The sequence below is a fragment of the Phyllobates terribilis genome, unplaced genomic scaffold (assembly GCF_046119375.1).
Source record: "Phyllobates terribilis strain yellow unplaced genomic scaffold, ASM4611937v1 Scaffold_8__6_contigs__length_399053987, whole genome shotgun sequence".
In the NCBI taxonomy this organism is placed as follows: Eukaryota; Metazoa; Chordata; class Amphibia; order Anura; family Dendrobatidae; genus Phyllobates; species Phyllobates terribilis.
The window spans coordinates 385,276,951-385,294,290 of NW_027362768.1; the positions used below are offsets into that span (position 1 = coordinate 385,276,951).

The window sequence follows — 17,340 nt, forward strand, 5'->3', positions numbered from 1 at the left end:
GTGATGTTACATAGGACTGCAGGTGACATGCACTACATTATCTGTAGTCAGAGAGTTATCACTGTTATCTGTGGTGTTACATAGGACTGCAGGTGACATCTACTACATTATCTGTACTCAGAGAGTCATCACTGTGTTATCTGTGGTGTTACATAGGACTGCAGGTGACATCTACTACATTATCTGTACTCAGAGAGATATCACTGTGTTATCTGTGGTGTTACATAGGACTGCAGGTGACATCTACTACATTATCTGTACTCAGAGAGTCATCACTGTGTTATCTGTGGTGTTACATAGGACTGCAGGTGACATCTACTACATTATCTGTACTCAGAGAGCTATCACTGTGTTATCTGTGGTGTTACATAGGACTGCAGGTGACATCTACTGCATTATCTGTACTCAAGGAGTTATCAGTGTTATCTGTGGTGTTACATAGGACTGCAGGTGACATCTACTACATGATCTGTACTCAGAGAGTCATCACTGTGTTATCTGTGGTGTTACATAGGACTGCAGGTGACATCTACTACATTATCTGTACTCAGAGAGTAATCACTGTGTTATCTGTGGTGTTACATAGGACTGCAGGTGACATCTACTACATTATCTGTACTCAGAGAGTTATCACTGTGTTATCTGCGGTGTTACATAGGACTGCAGGTGACATCTACTACATTATCTGTACTCAGAGTTATCACTGTGTTATCTGTGCTGTTACATAGGACTGCAGGTAACATCCACTACATTATCTGTACTCAGAGTTATCACTGTGTTATCTGTGCTGTTACATAGGACTGCAGGTGACATCCACTACATTATCTGTACTCAGAGAGATATCACTGTGTTATCTGTGATGTTACATAGGACTGCAGGTGACATCTACTACATTATCTGTACTCAGGGAGTTATCACTGTGTTATCTGTGGTGTTACATAGGACTGCAGGTGACATCTACTACATTATCTGTACTCAGGGAGTTATCACTGTGTTATCTGTGCTGTTACATAGGACTGCAGGTGACATCCACTACATTATCTGTACTCAGAGTTATCACTGTGTTATCTGTGGTGTTACATAGGACTGCAGGTGACATCTACTACATTATCTGTACTCAGAGAGATATCACTGTGTTATCTGCGGTGTTACATAGGACTGCAGGTGACATCTACTACATTATCTGTACTCAGAGTTATCACTGTGTTATCTGTGCTGTTACATAGGACTGCAGGTAACATCCACTACATTATCTGTACTCAGAGTTATCACTGTGTTATCTGTGCTGTTACATAGGACTGCAGGTGACATCCACTACATTATCTGTACTCAGAGAGATATCACTGTGTTATCTGTGATGTTACATAGGACTGCAGGTGACATCTACTACATTATCTGTACTCAGGGAGTTATCACTGTGTTATCTGTGGTGTTACATAGGACTGCAGGTGACATCTACTACATTATCTGTACTCAGGGAGTTATCACTGTGTTATCTGTGCTGTTACATAGGACTGCAGGTGACATCCACTACATTATCTGTACTCAGAGAGTTTTCACTGTGTTATCTGTGGTGTTACATAGGACTGCAGGTGACATCTACTACGTTATCTGTACTCAGAGAGTTATCACTGTGTTATCTGTGGTGTTACATAGGACTGCAGGTGACATCTACTACATTATCTGTACTCAGGGAGTTATCACTGTGTTATCTGTGGTGTTACATAGGACTGCAGGTGACATCTACTACATTATCTGTAGCCAGAGAATTATCACAGTTATCTGTGGTGTTACATAGGACTGCAGGTCACATCTACTACATTATCTCTACTCTGAGAGTTATCACTGTGTTATCTGTGGTGTTACATAGGACTGCAGGTGACATCTACTGCATTATACGTACTCAGGGAGTTATCACTGTGTTATCTGTGGTGTTACATAGGACTGCAGGTGACATCCACTACATTATCTGTACTCAGAGATATCACTGTGTTATTGGTGGTGTTACATAGGACTGCAGGTGACATCTACTACATTATCTGTAGCCAGAGAATTATCAGAGTTATCTGTGGTGTTACATAGGACTGCAGGTGACATCTACTACATTATCTGTACTCAGGGAGTTATCACTGTGTTATCTGTGGTGTTACATAGGACTGCAGGTGACATCTACTACATTATCTGTACTCAGAGATATCACTGTGTTATTGGTGGTGTTACATAGGACTGCAGGTGACATCTACTACATTATCTGTAGCCAGAGAATTATCAGAGTTATCTGTGGTGTTACATAGGACTGCAGGTGACATCTACTACATTATCTGTACTCAGGGAGTTATCACTGTGTTATCTGTGGTGTTACATAGGACTGCAGGTGACATCTACTGCATTATACGTACTCAGGGAGTTATCACTGTGTTATCTGTGGTGTTACATAGGACTGCAGGTGACATCTACTACATTATCTGTACTCAGAGAGTTATCACTGTGTTATCTGTGGTGCTACATAGGACTGCAGGTGACATCTACTACATTATCTGTACTCAGAGAGTTATCACTGTGTTATCTGTGGTGTTACATAGGACTGCAGGTGACATCTACTACATTATCTGTACTCAGAGAGTTATCACTGTGTTATCTGTGGTGTTACATAGGACTGCAGGTGACATCTACTACATTATCTGTACTCATAGAGTTATCACTGTGTAATCTGTGGTGTTACATAGGACTGCAGGTGACATCTACTACATTATCTGTACTCAGAGAGTTATCACTGTGTTATCTGTGGTGTTACATAGGACTGCAGGTGACATCTACTAGATTATCTGTACTCAGAGAGCTATCACTGTGTTATCTGTGGTGTTACATAGGACTGCAGGTGACATCTACTGCATTATCTGTACTCAAGGAGTTATCAGTGTTATCTGTGGTGTTACATAGGACTGCAGGTGACATCTACTACATGATCTGTACTCAGAGAGTCATCACTGTGTTATCTGTGGTGTTACATAGGACTGCAGGTGACATCTACTACATTATCTGTACTCAGAGAGTAATCACTGTGTTATCTGTGGTGTTACATAGGACTGCAGGTGACATCTACTACATTATCTGTACTCAGAGAGTTATCACTGTGTTATCTGCGGTGTTACATAGGACTGCAGGTGACATCTACTACATTATCTGTACTCAGAGTTATCACTGTGTTATCTGTGCTGTTACATAGGACTGCAGGTAACATCCACTACATTATCTGTACTCAGAGTTATCACTGTGTTATCTGTGCTGTTACATAGGACTGCAGGTGACATCCACTACATTATCTGTACTCAGAGAGATATCACTGTGTTATCTGTGATGTTACATAGGACTGCAGGTGACATCTACTACATTATCTGTACTCAGGGAGTTATCACTGTGTTATCTGTGGTGTTACATAGGACTGCAGGTGACATCTACTACATTATCTGTACTCAGGGAGTTATCACTGTGTTATCTGTGCTGTTACATAGGACTGCAGGTGACATCCACTACATTATCTGTACTCAGAGTTATCACTGTGTTATCTGTGGTGTTACATAGGACTGCAGGTGACATCTACTACATTATCTGTACTCAGAGAGATATCACTGTGTTATCTGCGGTGTTACATAGGACTGCAGGTGACATCTACTACATTATCTGTACTCAGAGTTATCACTGTGTTATCTGTGCTGTTACATAGGACTGCAGGTAACATCCACTACATTATCTGTACTCAGAGTTATCACTGTGTTATCTGTGCTGTTACATAGGACTGCAGGTGACATCCACTACATTATCTGTACTCAGAGAGATATCACTGTGTTATCTGTGATGTTACATAGGACTGCAGGTGACATCTACTACATTATCTGTACTCAGGGAGTTATCACTGTGTTATCTGTGGTGTTACATAGGACTGCAGGTGACATCTACTACATTATCTGTACTCAGGGAGTTATCACTGTGTTATCTGTGCTGTTACATAGGACTGCAGGTGACATCCACTACATTATCTGTACTCAGAGAGTTTTCACTGTGTTATCTGTGGTGTTACATAGGACTGCAGGTGACATCTACTACGTTATCTGTACTCAGAGAGTTATCACTGTGTTATCTGTGGTGTTACATAGGACTGCAGGTGACATCTACTACATTATCTGTACTCAGGGAGTTATCACTGTGTTATCTGTGGTGTTACATAGGACTGCAGGTGACATCTACTACATTATCTGTAGCCAGAGAATTATCACAGTTATCTGTGGTGTTACATAGGACTGCAGGTCACATCTACTACATTATCTCTACTCTGAGAGTTATCACTGTGTTATCTGTGGTGTTACATAGGACTGCAGGTGACATCTACTGCATTATACGTACTCAGGGAGTTATCACTGTGTTATCTGTGGTGTTACATAGGACTGCAGGTGACATCTACTACATTATCTGTACTCAGAGATATCACTGTGTTATTGGTGGTGTTACATAGGACTGCAGGTGACATCTACTACATTATCTGTAGCCAGAGAATTATCAGAGTTATCTGTGGTGTTACATAGGACTGCAGGTGACATCTACTACATTATCTGTACTCAGGGAGTTATCACTGTGTTATCTGTGGTGTTACATAGGACTGCAGGTGACATCTACTGCATTATACGTACTCAGGGAGTTATCACTGTGTTATCTGTGGTGTTACATAGGACTGCAGGTGACATCTACTACATTATCTGTACTCAGAGAGTTATCACTGTGTTATCTGTGGTGCTACATAGGACTGCAGGTGACATCTACTACATTATCTGTACTCAGAGAGTTATCACTGTGTTATCTGTGGTGTTACATAGGACTGCAGGTGACATCTACTACATTATCTGTACTCAGAGAGTTATCACTGTGTTATCTGTGGTGTTACATAGGACTGCAGGTGACATCTACTACATTATCTGTACTCATAGAGTTATCACTGTGTAATCTGTGGTGTTACATAGGACTGCAGGTGACATCTACTACATTATCTGTACTCAGAGAGTTATCACTGTGTTATCTGTGGTGTTACATAGGACTGCAGGTGACATCTACTAGATTATCTGTACTCAGAGAGATATCACTGTGTTATCGGTGGTGTTACATAGGACTGCAGGTGACATCTACTACATTATCTGTACTCAGAGAGTTATCACTGTGTTATCGGTGGTGTTACATAGGACTGCAGGTGACATCTACTACATTATCTGTACTCAGAGAGTTATCACTGTGTTATCTGTGGTGTTACATAGGACTGCAAGTGACATCTACTACATTATCTGTACTCAGAGAGTTATCACTGTGTTATCTGTGGTGTTACATAGGACTGCATGTGACATCTACTACATTATCTGTACTCAGAGTTATCACTGTGTTATCTGTGGTGTTACATAGGACTGCAGGTGACATCTACTACATTATCTGTACTCAGACAGATATCACTGTGTTATCTGTGGTGTTACATAGGACTGCAGGTGACATCTACTGCATTATATGTACTCAGGGAGTTATCACTGTGTTATCTGTGGTGTTACATAGGACTGCAGGTGACATCTACTACATTATCTGTACTCAGAGAGTTATCACTGTGTTATCTGTGGTGTTACATAGGACTGCAAGTGACATCTACTACATTATCTGTACTCAGAGAGTTATCACTGTGTTATCTGTGGTGTTACATAGGACTGCATGTGACATCTACTACATTATCTGTACTCAGAGAGTTATCACTGTGTTATCTGTGGTGTTACATAGGACTGCAGGTGACATCTACTACATTATCTGTACTCAGGGAGTTATCACTGTGTTATCTGTGGTGTTACATAGGACTGCAGGTGACATCTACTGCATTATATGTACTCAGGGAGTTATCACTGTGTTATCTGTGGTGTTACATAGGACTGCAGGTGACATCTACTACATTATCTGTACTCAGAGAGTTATCACTGTGTTATCTGTGGTGTTACATAGGACTGCAGGTGACATCTACTACATTATCTGCACTCAGAGATATCACTGTGTTATTGGTGGTGTTACATAGGACTGCAGGTGACATCTACTACATTATCTGTAGCCAGAGAATTATCAGAGTTATCTGTGGTGTTACATAGGACTGCAGGTGACATCTACTACATTATCTGTACTCAGGGAGTTATCACTGTGTTATCTGTGGTGTTACATAGGACTGCAGGTGACATCTACTGCATTATATGTACTCAGGGAGTTATCACTGTGTTATCTGTGGTGTTACATAGGACTGCAGGTGACATCTACTACATTATCTGTACTCAGAGAGTTATCACTGTGTTATCTGTGGTGTTACATAGGACTGCAGGTGACATCTACTACATTATCTGTACTCATAGAGTTATCACTGTGTTATCTGTGGTGTTACATAGGACTGCAGGTGACATCTACTACATTATCTGTACTCAGAGAGTTATCACTGTGTTTTCTGTGGTGTTACATAGGACTGCAGGTGACATCTACTAGATTATCTGTACTCAGAGAGATATCACTGTGTTATCGGTGGTGTTACATAGGACTGCAGGTGACATCTACTACATTATCTGTACTCAGAGAGTTATCACTGTGTTATCGGTGGTGTTACATAGGACTGCAGGTGACATCTACTACATTATCTGTACTCAGAGAGTTATCACTGTGTTATCTGTGGTGTTACATAGGACTGCAAGTGACATCTACTACATTATCTGTACTCAGAGAGTTATCACTGTGTTATCTGTGGTGTTACATAGGACTGCATGTGACATCTACTACATTATCTGTACTCAGAGAGTTATCACTGTGTTATCTGTGGTGTTACATAGGACTGCAGGTGACATCTACTACATTATCTGTACTCAGACAGATATCACTGTGTTATCTGTGGTGTTACATAGGACTACAGGTGACATCTACTACATTATCTGTACTCAGAGAGTTATCACTATGTTATCTGCGGTGTTACATAGGACTGCAGGTGACATCTACTACATTATCTGTACTCAGGGAGTTATCACTGTGTTATCTGTGGTGTTACATAGGACTGCAGGTGACATCTACTACATTATCTGTACTCAGAGAGTTATCACTGTGTTATCTGTGGTGTTACATAGGACTGCAGGTGACATCTACTACATTATCTGTACTCAGAGAGTTACCACTGTTATCTGTGGTGTTACATAGGACTGCAGGTGACATCTACTACATTATCTGTAGCCAGAGAATTATCACAGTTATCTGTGGTGTTACATAGGACTGCAGGTGACATCTACTACATTATCTGTACTCAGAGAGTTATCACTGTGTTATCTGTGGTGTTACATAGGACTGCAGGTGACATCTACTGCATTATATGTACTCAGGGAGTTATCACTGTGTTATCTGTGGTGTTACATAGGACTGCAGGTGACATCTACTACATTATCTGTACTCAGAGAGTTATCACTGTGTTATCTGTGGTGTTACATAGGACTGCAGGTGACATCTACTACATTATCTGTACTCAGAGATATCACTGTGTTATTGGTGGTGTTACATAGGACTGCAGGTGACATCTACTACATTATCTGTAGCCAGAGAATTATCAGAGTTATCTGTGGTGTTACATAGGACTGCAGGTGACATCTACTACATTATCTGTACTCAGGGAGTTATCACTGTGTTATCTGTGGTGTTACATAGGACTGCAGGTGACATCTACTAGATTATCTGTACTCAGAGAGTTATCACTGTGTTATCTGTGGTGTTACATAGGACTGCAGGTGACATCTACTACATTATCTGTACTCAGAGAGTTATCACTATGTAATCTGCGGTGTTACATAGGACTGCAGGTGACATCTACTACATTATCTGTACTCAGGGAGTTATCACTGTGTTATCTGTGGTGTTACATAGGACTGCAGGTGACATCTACTACATTATCTGTACTCAGAGAGATATCACTGTGTTATCTGTGGTGTTACATAGGACTGCAGGTGACATCTACTACATTATCTGTACTCAGAGAGTTATCACTGTGTTATCTGTGGTGTTACATAGGACTGCAGGTGACATCTACTACACTATCTGTACTCAGAGAGTTATCACTGTGTTATCTGTGGTGTTACATAGGACTGCAGGTGACATCTACTACATTATCTGTACTCAGAGAGTTATCTCTGTGTTATCTGTGGTGTTACATAGGACTGCCGGTGACATCTACTACATTATCTGTACTCAGAGAGATATCACTGTGTTATCTGTGGTGTTACATAGGACTGCAGGTGACATCCACTACATTATCTGTACTCAGAGAGTTATCACTGAGTTATCTGTGGTGTTACATAGGACTGCAGGTGACATCTACTACATTATCTGTACTCCGGGAGTTATCACTGTGTTATCTGTGGTGTTACATAGGACTGCAGGTGACATCTACTACATTATCTGTACTCAGAGAGTTATCACAGTTATCTGTGGTGTTACATAGGACTGCAGGTGACATCTACTACATTGTCTGTAGCCAGAGAATTATCACTGTTATCTGTGGTGTTACATAGGACTGCAGGTGACATCTACTACATTATCTGTACTCAGAGAGATATCACTGTGTTATCTGTGGTGTTACATAGGACTGCAGGTGACATCCACTACATTATCTGTACTCCGGGAGTTATCACTGTGTTATCTGTGGTGTTACATAGGACTGCAGGTGACATCTACTTCATTATCTGTACTCAGAGAGTTATCACTGTGTTATCTGTGGTGTTACATAGGACTGCAGGTGACATCTACTACACTATCTGTACTCAGAGAGTTATCACTGTGTTATCTGTGGTGTTACATAGGACTGCAGGTGACATCCACTACATTATCTGTACTCCGGGAGTTATCACTGTGTTATCTGTGGTGTTACATAGGACTGCAGGTGACATCTACTACATTATCTGTACTCAGAGAGTTATCACTGTGTTATCTGTGGTGTTACATAGGACTGCAGGTGACATCTACTACATTATCTGTACTCAGAGAGTTATCACTGTGTTATCTGTGGTGTTACATAGGACTGCAGGTGACATCTACTACATTATCTGTACTCAGTGAGTTATCACTGTGTTATCTGTGGTGTTACATAGGACTGCAGGTGACATCTACTACATTATCTGTACTCAGAGAGTTATCACTGTGTTATCTGTGGTGTTACATAGGACTGCAGGTGACATCTACTACATTATCTGTACTCAGAGAGCTATCACTGTGTTATCTGTGGTGTTACATAGGACTGCAGGTGACATCTACTACATTATCTGTACTCAGGGAGTTATCACTGTGTTATCTGTGGTGTTACATAGGACTGCAGGTGACATCTACTACATTATCTGTACTCAGAGAGTTATCACTGTGTTATCTGTGGTGTTACATAGGACTGCAGGTGACATCTACTACATTATCTGTACTCAGAGAGTTATCACTGTGTTATCTGTGGTGTTACATAGGACTGCAGGTGACATCTACATTATCTGTACTCAGGGAGTTATCACTGTGTTATCTGTGGTGTTACATAGGACTGCAGGTGACATCTACATTATCTGTACTCAGAGAGTAATCACTGTGTTATCTGTGGTGTTACATAGGACTGCAGGTGACATCTACTACATTGTCTGTACTCAGGGAGTTATCACTGTGTTATCTGTGGTGTTACATAGGACTGCAGGTGACATCTACTACATTATCTGTAGCCAGAGAATTATCAGAGTTATCTGTGGTGTTACATAGGACTGCAGGTGACATCTACTACATTATCTGTACTCAGGGAGTTATCACTGTGTTATCTGTGGTGTTACATAGGACTGCAGGTGACATCTACTACATTGTCTGTACTCAGAGAGTTATCACTGTGCTATCTGTGGTGTTACATAGGACTGCAGGTGACATCTACTACATTGTCTGTACTCAGAGAGTTATCACTGTGTTATCTGTGGTGTTACATAGGACTGCAGGTGACATATACTACATTATCTGTAGCCAGAGAATTATCAGAGTTATCTGTGGTGTTACATAGGACTGCAGGTGACATCTACTACATTATCTGTACTCAGGGAGTTATCACTGTGTTATCTGTGGTGTTCCATAGGACTGCAGGTGACATCTACTACATTATCTGTACTCCGGGAGTTATCACTGTGTTATCTGTGGTGTTACATAGGACTGCAGGTGACATCTACTACATTATCTGTACCCAGAGAGTTATCACTGTGTTATCTGTGGTGTTACATAGGACTGCAGGTGACATCTACTACATTATCTGTACTCAGGGAGTTATCACTGTGTTATCTGTGGTGTTACATAGGACTGCAGGTGACATCTACTACATTATCTGTACCCAGAGAGTTATCACTGTGTTATCTGTGGTGTTACATAGGACTGCAGGTGACATCTACTACATTATCTGTACTCAGAGAGTTATCACTATGTAATCTGCGGTGTTACATAGGACTGCAGGTGACATCTACTACATTATCTGTACTCAGGGAGTTATCACTGTGTTATCTGTGGTGTTACATAGGACTGCAGGTGACATCTACTACATTATCTGTACTCAGAGAGTTATCACTGTGTTATCTGTGGTGTTACATAGGACTGCAGGTGACATCTACTACACTATCTGTACTCAGAGAGCTATCACTGTGTTATCTGTGGTGTTACATAGGACTGCAGGTGACATCTACTACATTATCTGTACTCAGAGAGTTATCACTGTGTTATCTGTGGTGTTACATAGGACTGCAGGTGACATCCACTACATTATCTATACTCCGGGAGCTATCACTGTGTTATCTGTGGTGTTACATAGGACTGCAGGTGACATCTACTTCATTATCTGTACTCAGAGAGTTATCACTGTGTTATCTGTGGTGTTACATAGGACTGCAGGTGACATCCACTACATTATCTGTACTCCGGGAGTTATCACTGTGTTATCTGTGGTGTTACATAGGACTGCAGGTGACATCTACTACATTATCTGTACTCAGAGAGTTATCACTGTGTTATCTGTGGTGTTACATAGGACTGCAGGTGACATCTACTATATTATCTGTACTCAGAGAGATATCACTGTGTTATCTGTGGTGTTACATAGGACTGCAGGTGACATCCACTACATTATCTGTACTCAGAGAGTTATCACTGAGTTATCTGTGGTGTTACATAGGACTGCAGGTGACATCTACTACATTATCTGTACTCCGGGAGTTATCACTGTGTTATCTGTGGTGTTACATAGGACTGCAGGTGACATCTACTACATTATCTGTACTCAGAGAGTTATCACTGTGTTATCTGTGGTGTTACATAGGACTGCAGGTGACATCCACTACATTATCTGTACTCAGAGAGTTATCACTGTGTTATCTGTGGTGTTACATAGGACTGCAGGTGACATCTACTACATTATTTGTACTCAGAGAGTTATCACTGTGTTATCTGTGGTGTTACATAGGACTGCAGGTGACATCCACTACATTATCTGTACTCCGGGAGTTATCACTGTGTTATCTGTGGTGTTACATAGGACTGCAGGTGACATCTACTTCATTATCTGTACTCAGAGAGTTATCACTGTGTTATCTGTGGTGTTACATAGGACTGCAGGTGACATCTACTACACTATCTGTACTCAGAGAGTTATCACTGTGTTATCTGTGGTGTTACATAGGACTGCAGGTGACATCTACTACATTATCTGTACTCAGAGAGATATCACTGTGTTATCTGTGGTGTTACATAGGACTGCAGGTGACATCCACTACATTATCTGTACTCAGAGAGTTATCACTGAGTTATCTGTGGTGTTACATAGGACTGCAGGTGACATCTACTACATTATCTGTACTCAGAGAGATATCACTGTGTTATCTGTGGTGTTACATAGGACTGCAGGTGACATCCACTACATTATCTGTACTCAGAGAGTTATCACTGTGTTATCTGTGGTGTTACATAGGACTGCAGGTGACATCTACTACATTATCTGTACTCAGAGAGTTATCACTGTGTTATCTGTGGTGTTACATAGGACTGCAGGTGACATCTACTACATTATCTGTACTCAGAGAGTTATCACTGTGTTATCTGTGGTGTTACATAGGACTGCAGGTGACATCTACTACATTATCTGTACTCCGGGAGTTATCACTGTGTTATCTGTGGTGTTACATAGGACTGCAGGTGACATCTACTACATTATCTGTACTCAGAGAGTTATCACTGTGTTATCTGTGGTGTTACATAGGACTGCAGGTGACATCTACTACATTATCTGTACTCAGAGAGTTATCACTGTGTTATCTGTGGTGTTACATAGGACTGCAGGTGACATCTACTACATTATCTGTACTCAGAGAGTTATCACTGTGTTATCTGTGGTGTTACATAGGACTGCAGGTGACATCTACTACATTATCTGTACTCAGAGAGTTATCACTGTGTTATCTGTGGTGTTACATAGGACTGCAGGTGACATCTACTACATTATTTGTACTCAGAGAGTTTTCACTGTGTTATCTGTGGTGTTACATAGGACTGCAGGTGACATCCACTACATTATCTGTACTCCGGGAGTTATCACTGTGTTATCTGTGGTGTTACATAGGACTGCAGGTGACATCTACTACATTATCTGTACTCAGAGAGTTATCACTGTGTTATCTGTGGTGTTACATAGGACTGCAGGTGACATCTACTACATTATCTATACTCAGAGAGTTATCACTGTGTTATCTGTGGTGTTACATAGGACTGCAGGTGACATCTACTACATTATCTATACTCAGAGAGATATCACTGTGTTATCTGTGGTGTTACATAGGACTGCAGGTGACATCTACTACATTATCTGTACTCAGAGAGTTATCACTGTGTTATCTGTGGTGTTACATAGGACTGCAGGTGACATCTACTACATTATTTGTACTCAGAGAGTTTTCACTGTGTTATCTGTGGTGTTACATAGGACTGCAGGTGACATCCACTACATTATCTGTACTCCGGGAGTTATCACTGTGTTATCTGTGGTGTTACATAGGACTGCAGGTGACATCTACTACATTATCTGTACTCAGAGAGTTATCACTGTGTTATCTGTGGTGTTACATAGGACTGCAGGTGACATCTACTACATTATCTATACTCAGAGAGTTATCACTGTGTTATCTGTGTGTTACATAGGACTGCAGGTGACATCTACTACATTATCTATACTCAGAGAGATATCACTGTGTTATCTGTGGTGTTACATAGGACTGCAGGTGACATCTACTACATTATCTATACTCAGAGAGTTATCACTGTGTTATCTGTGGTGTTACATAGGACTGCAGGTGACATCTACTACATTATCTATACTCAGAGAGTTATCACTGTGTTATCTGTGGTGTTACATAGGACTGCAGGTGACATCTACTGCATTATCTGTACTCAGGGAGTTATCACTGTTATCTGTGGTGTTACATAGGACTGCAGGTGACATCTACTACATTTTCTGTAGCCAGAGAATTATCACAGTTATCTGTGGTGTTACATGGGACTGCAGGTGACATCTACTACATTATCTGTAGCCAGAGAGTTATCACTGTGTTATCTGTGGTGTTACATAGGACTGCAGGTGACATCTACTACATTATCTGTACTCAGAGTTATCACTGTGTTATCTGTGGTGTTACATAGGACTGCAGGTGACATCTACTACATTATCTGTACTCAGAGAGTTATCACTGTGTTATCTGTGGTGTTACATAGGACTGCAGGTGACATCTACTAGATTATCTGTACTCAGAGAGATATCACTGTGTTATTGGTGGTGTTACATAGGACTGCAGGTGACATCTACTACATTATCTGTACTCAGGGAGTTATCACTGTGTTATATGTGGTGTTACATAGGACTGCAGGTGACATCTACTACATTATCTGTACTCAGAGAGTTATCACTGTGTTATCTGTCGTGTTACATAGGACTGCAGGTGACATCTACTGCATTATCTGTACTCAGGGAGTTATCACTGTGTTATCTGTGGTGTTACATAGGACTGCAGGTGACATCTACTACATTATCTGTACTCAGAGAGTTATCACTGTGTTATCTGTGGTGTTACATAGGACTGCAGGTGACATCTACTACATTATCTGTACTCAGAGAGATATCACTGTGTTATCTGTGGTGTTACATAGGACTGCAGGTGACATCTACTACATTATCTGTACTCAGAGAGATATCAATGTGTTATCTGTGGTGTTACATAGGACTGCAGGTGACATCTACTACATTATCTGTACTCAGAGAGTTATCACTATGTTATCTGCGGTGTTACATAGGACTGCAGGTGACATCTACTACATTATCTGTACTCAGGGAGTTATCACTGTGTTATCTGTGGTGTTACATAGGACTGCAGGTGACATCTACTACATTATCTGTACTCAGAGAGTTATCACTGTGTTATCTGTGGTGTTACATAGGACTGCAGGTGACATCTACTACATTATCTGTACTCAGGGAGTTATCACTGTGTTATCTGTGGTGTTACATAGGACTGCAGGTGACATCTACTACATTATCTGTACTCAGAGAGTTATCACTGTGTTATCTGTGGTGTTACATAGGACTGCAGGTGACATCTACTACATTATCTGTACTCAGAGAGTTATCACTGTGTTATCTGTGGTGTTACATAGGACTGCAGGTGACATCTACTACATTATCTGTACTCAGAGAGTTATCACTGTGTTATCTGTGGTGTTACATAGGACTGCAGGTGACATCTACTACATTATCTGTACTCAGAGAGTTATCACTGTGTTATCTGTGGTGTTACATAGGACTGCAGGTGACATCTACTACATTATCTGTACTCAGAGAGTTATCACTGTGTTATCTGTGGTGTTACATAGGACTGCAGGTGACATCTACTACATTATCTGTACTCAGAGAGTTATCACGGTTATCTGTGTCATTATGATTTTTGTATATTATGTGTTATATGTCTCTGTACATTGGTTCTCGCCTCCATATTTTCCATCGGTTCGGTACTCGGAGATTGAGCTCTATAACTACGCAGTGTGTGACCGCCACCTTGTGTCCAATCCCTGCTCTGCACCACGAGGACGCAGTCTTGGTTCTGCTGGATTATGGTGTAATCTTCACAAAGACTGAGACAATAATATATCAGGCAGCTACGGCGCGCGCCTCCGCCACCCGACAGCTACGGAGCGCGCCTCCGCCACCCGACAGCTACGGAGCGCGCCTCCGCCGCCCGACAGCTACGGAGCGCGCCTCCGCCGCCCGACAGCTACGGAGCGCGCCTCCGCCACCCGACAGCTACGGAGCGCGCCTCCGCCGCCCGACAGCTACAGAGCGCGCCTCCGCCCCCCGACAGCTACGGAGCGCGCCTCCGCCACCCGACAGCTACGGAGCGCGCCTCCGCCACCCGACAGCTACGGAGCGCGCCTCCGCCACCCGACAGCTACGGAGCGCGCCTCCGCCACCCGACAGCTACGGAGCGCGCCTCCGCCGCCCGACAGCTACGGAGCGCGCCTCCGCCACCCGACAGCTACGGAGCGCGCCTCCGCCACCCGACAGCTACGGAGCGCGCCTCCGCCGCCCGACAGCTACGGAGCGCGCCTCCGCCGCCCGACAGCTACGGAGCGCGCCTCCGCCGCCCGACAGCTACGGAGCGCGCCTCCGCCACCCGACAGCTACGGAGTGCGCCTCCGCCACCCGACAGCTACGGTGCGCTGAAATGTCACCGGGGGGGGGGGCACAATTCGGTTGTCATTTACGTCACTTCTTCTGTCCGAGGTTCGCCCTTTGTAACTCGCCGGCATTTGCTCACAATCATCAGACGTCACCGTTTACGTGGAACCCGAGTTGCGCACGTTTTGTAACATTTTAAGGAGTTTTACTCCAGAAATCCGTAGAAAAGCTGCAGGAATAACCCTGTGATTTGTGACCGACCTCAGCCTCCCGGTCCACGCGCCAGACATTCTTGATCTTCAGCTGATGGTAGGAAGACCCCGTGTGCTTCACATAAGTGTCGATCACCTGCAACACAAGACCCTCAGATAAAGCGTCACTGCCTCCGGGTGACCCAGCGGGATAAATGGCTGCGGATGCAGGTCTTGCTATTGGAGTCTGAAACGCTCTGCCACCTGCTTTACACTGCAGCTCTGATCAATGACTGTGTGGTTGCACTGAATACTGGAGTCTGTATTGCACCTCCTGCTTTACACTGCAGCTCTACTTCAGCACAATAAAGCCATTATCAGCTTAGCTGCATGGGATATCGCAGTCTAAGCCTGTCTGATCCTCCCCCATGCTCTACACTGCAGCTCTGTTTTTTTTTCGCCACCGTGTATTAGTAATACAAGCAGGATTACCTGTTGACTATTGGCCGTGTTCGGGGCTCTTTATCGCAGGATTACCTTGTATTCTTCGTTCTTTGGGTCCACGACGCTGAGCTGACACTTGAGGAGCTGATAATCTACGTCCAGGGGGTGCGGGACCTCGCTGAGCGCGGCCTCCTGCTCCTGCTTCACTTTGTCTGCCTGGAGGGTCTGCGCGAGCTCAATGTCTGCAAGGACCTGACGGAGGGAACCAGAAGGAAGGACTGACACCGAGCAATGGGGGGAGCGAACCTGGGGGGCTACAGGGAGGACAGAAAGCTGCTCTGCACCAAAGATTATACCAGACCCCTCGCTACACCAAGGGAGACCACACCGGACCCCCACTACCCCACACCAGGGGAGATTATACTGGACCCCCGCTACCCCACACCGGAGGAAATTATAGCGGACCCCAGCTACCTTACACCAGGGGAGACCACACCGGACCCCCACTACCCCACACCAGGAGAGATTACATCGCACCCCCGCTACCCTGCAGCAGGGAAGATAACACTGGACCCTCGCTACACCAGGGGAGATCACACTGGACCTACGCTACACCAGAGGAAATTACAGCGGACCCCAGCTACCTTACACCAGGGGAGATCACACCAGACCCCCACTACCCCACACCAGGAGAGATTACATCGCACCCCCGCTACCCTACAGCAGGGAAGATAACACTGGACCTACGCTACACCAGAGGAAATTACAGCGGACCCCAGCTACCTTACACCAGGGGAGATCACACCGGACCCCCACTACCCCACACCAGGGGAGATTATACTGGACCCCCGCTCCCCGACACCAGAAAAAATTACAGCGGACCCCAGCTACCTTACACCAGGCGAGACCACACCGGAC

At 43.3% G+C, this 17,340-nt stretch overlaps 1 protein-coding gene across 4 annotated transcripts in view; it reads right to left on the bottom strand.

Annotated features, from left to right (window-relative positions):
* PARP3 (poly(ADP-ribose) polymerase family member 3) overlaps window positions 1–17,340 on the bottom strand; it is a 73,864-nt gene that overhangs the window by 34,980 nt on the left and 21,544 nt on the right. For all 4 annotated transcript variants that reach the window (XR_012247822.1, XM_073645114.1, XM_073645115.1 and 1 more), the window contains exons 7-8: window positions 16,516–16,674; window positions 16,049–16,135 (exon numbers count right to left, since the gene is read on the bottom strand). Coding sequence is in view for 3 of the 4 variants with exons in the window: in XM_073645114.1 (XP_073501215.1) it covers window positions 16,049–16,135; window positions 16,516–16,674 (246 nt within the window). In the remaining variant the exon portion in view is untranslated. The remainder of the gene's footprint in view (window positions 1–16,048; window positions 16,136–16,515; window positions 16,675–17,340) is intronic.